General features: G+C 48.4%; 1 protein-coding gene across 1 annotated transcript in view; it reads right to left on the bottom strand.

The window, feature by feature from the left end:
• Nucleotides 1-638, bottom strand: part of LOC135829061 (arfaptin-1-like) — a 1,428-nt gene extending 790 nt beyond the window's left edge. The window contains exon 1 of the mRNA XM_065341467.1: nucleotides 1-638. This exon is cut by the window's left edge and continues 790 nt beyond it. Within this exon, the coding sequence (XP_065197539.1) occupies nucleotides 1-638 (638 nt within the window).
• Between the last annotated feature and the right edge of the window lie 1,862 nt (nucleotides 639-2,500).

Genomic DNA, 2,500 nt, shown 5'->3' with positions numbered 1-2,500 from the left:
ACCTTGAGCAACGCATTGTATTTCTCGCGCTGTGCCATCAGTGTGATGAGGCGGTCCGAGAGCTTGGTGTCTGTTGTTCGCGTCGCTGAGCCTAATGTTTCCAGGGTCTGCTGCTTCAAGAGCCTGGCCTTAGTGATGCTCCAGCTTGTCGCATCCGACAGTCTCTCGAAGAAGGACGGTGCAGCTACATTGGCATCCACACCCACCACCTGTAGACCGGATCCGGGCCCTGGATCACCAGTCAGCTCCTGACCCTGGCCTCTCGCTGGACTCTGTGCGCCGGGCATGGTAGCCGCTCGCGCTCGCTGTGGTTCGCGAGCCCCATCCGGTGATCTAGCTGCTATCGCAGAAACACCAGCCGCCGCTGCTACTTGAGGACTTTCTGAGCCCTGTCCACTCTCCATTCTCTGCTGCGAAAAGTCGCTCGAGCCCTGAGAAATCTCCAACACGGCTGCTGAGGAGTTGTGAGCCGCTTTTCCAGACTCCTCGTCCTCGCTATCCCCTGCTGCAATGTTGCTGGCATTAGCCGCTGCTGCTCGCTCTGCAAGCTGTTCCACCTCAGCTGCTTCAGCAGAATCAATTTCCGACGCAACACTCTGCAGAATCTCCTCCGCAGATTCTTCCGATTGGTTGTTCATTGTGAATTATTGGTCTACGTATGGACCTCTGAGAGCCTTCGACTGCACCAATCTCGGCGCAAGTGTTCAGCAGAAGACTACTCGTGAGTGGTAGCAGCTTTCAATGACACAATGGTCTTCCAATAACTGCAGAAATTTTTCTACCCTTGCCTTATCAGAATGCAAGTCTTGGTTTGGTGCAGATTTTTTTGCGGCAATCTGGGATCGATCGGAACACTGACACTTTTTGTAGTCTTTGTGCCGATTACATATTATCATGATTATTGCAGCAACGTGCATGACGTAAATGGCAGGTGCCGCTCATGTGCCATGCCGGCATGCCACTGCATGATGCCAGGCAACACTGTCACTGGCAGTGTCACTGTCATGGCAGTGTCAGTACAAGTACAAGTACAACAAAAACTTTGTTTAGGGGCCGTCCGTAAATATCGATATTTTTTTCAAGACGGTACTTTGTTCATTTCTCCCCGGACCCCCTCCCTCCCCCTCAAAACGAACATACACACGTTTATGCAGGGTATCGATATTTTTTTAACAAAGTGTGATCTCCTCGCGAAACGTGACCAAAAGGAACTCCAAATTCACCATACACCTAGGTTTACATTGCCACAGTCTCTCAACCTCGCCATGGCTGTATTCTTGCCACAGTCTCTCAACCTTGCCATGGCTGTATTCTTGGGGTTGACTTTCACTTTGTGTAGGTCATCAACTGCATGGTTGCACAGTGCCCGCCCAAAGTTAGATATCGATATTTTTTTTCAAAAGGACGAGACGAACAGGGACCAAACCCCCTCCCCCCCCCCCCCCAAAACGAACGAATATCTTCTCTAAAAAAACATCGATATTTGTGGACGACCCCTTAGTGGCACTGGTACTAGTACTAGGTATCTACCTGTAATTATTATTATTATTATATTGACTGAGTGCGAGGTCAGTATAGGAAATAAAAGCCGAGTAAAAGACCGAGGCGAAGCCGAGGTTTTTTACGAGGTTTTTTATTTCCTATACTGACCAAGTACGAAGTCAATATTAGATTTATCACGACAAACAGTCCGTATTTCAAATTCCAGAACGATAACCTCATGAATCCCGGTTTTATGATTGCACAACCGTTGCACCACGGCCTACTCATGCAGTGACAATGCTGCACTAGGCACCGTTCAACTGCGCAACCCCTAAGCAGTCAAATATAAGCAGTCAATATAGGCTAAGGAGTGAAATATGCAGGAATATTTGACTGCTTAGGTATGGCAAAAATCTATGTGAAGCAATACTAAGGGAGTGATAAAAATCTAATATTGACTTCGTACCTGGTCAGTATAGGAAATAAAAGACCTCGCAAAAGACCTCGGCTTCGCCTCGGTCTTTTACTCGGCTTTTATTTCCTATATTGACCTCGTACTCAGTCAATATTAGATACATGTGCGTATTATAATAATTATAACCCAATACTAGTTCAAAAGTAGCATTGGATAAACCTTGTTATAGTTCAGGCATATTGTTAAATTGACAGCATGAAACAAGGTGGAGGACACTGTGTTCGGAAACAGTGACCTTACTACAACCTTCCGCGGGTGGCAGAGCCCCGGTCCCTGCGGACCATTTGAACCATATGGGTGTTGAACCCGGTTCTGACCCTCACTATGCTAGGGAGGTTGGAGACTACTCAGAACCGGGTTTAACACCCATATGGTGGTGGTGGGGGGGGGGGAATTCATCCACCTGCCCTGGTAGCTGCGACCAACAAGCCGCGAAGGTGGCCAGTTGACTGCTCCAGCTGACCTGCCCTACCAAAGCCTGCAAAGGTAGCCGTTCTACGAATAGGGGATCCGGTGATTCCCCATGGCCCTAATGTAATTACC

Source organism: Sycon ciliatum, chromosome 13 (assembly GCF_964019385.1).
Source record: "Sycon ciliatum chromosome 13, ocSycCili1.1, whole genome shotgun sequence".
NCBI classification, from domain to species: Eukaryota; Metazoa; Porifera; class Calcarea; order Leucosolenida; family Sycettidae; genus Sycon; species Sycon ciliatum.
Note: the sequence above shows the minus strand (reverse complement) of the source record. Positions and strands in the feature narration are given on the sequence as shown.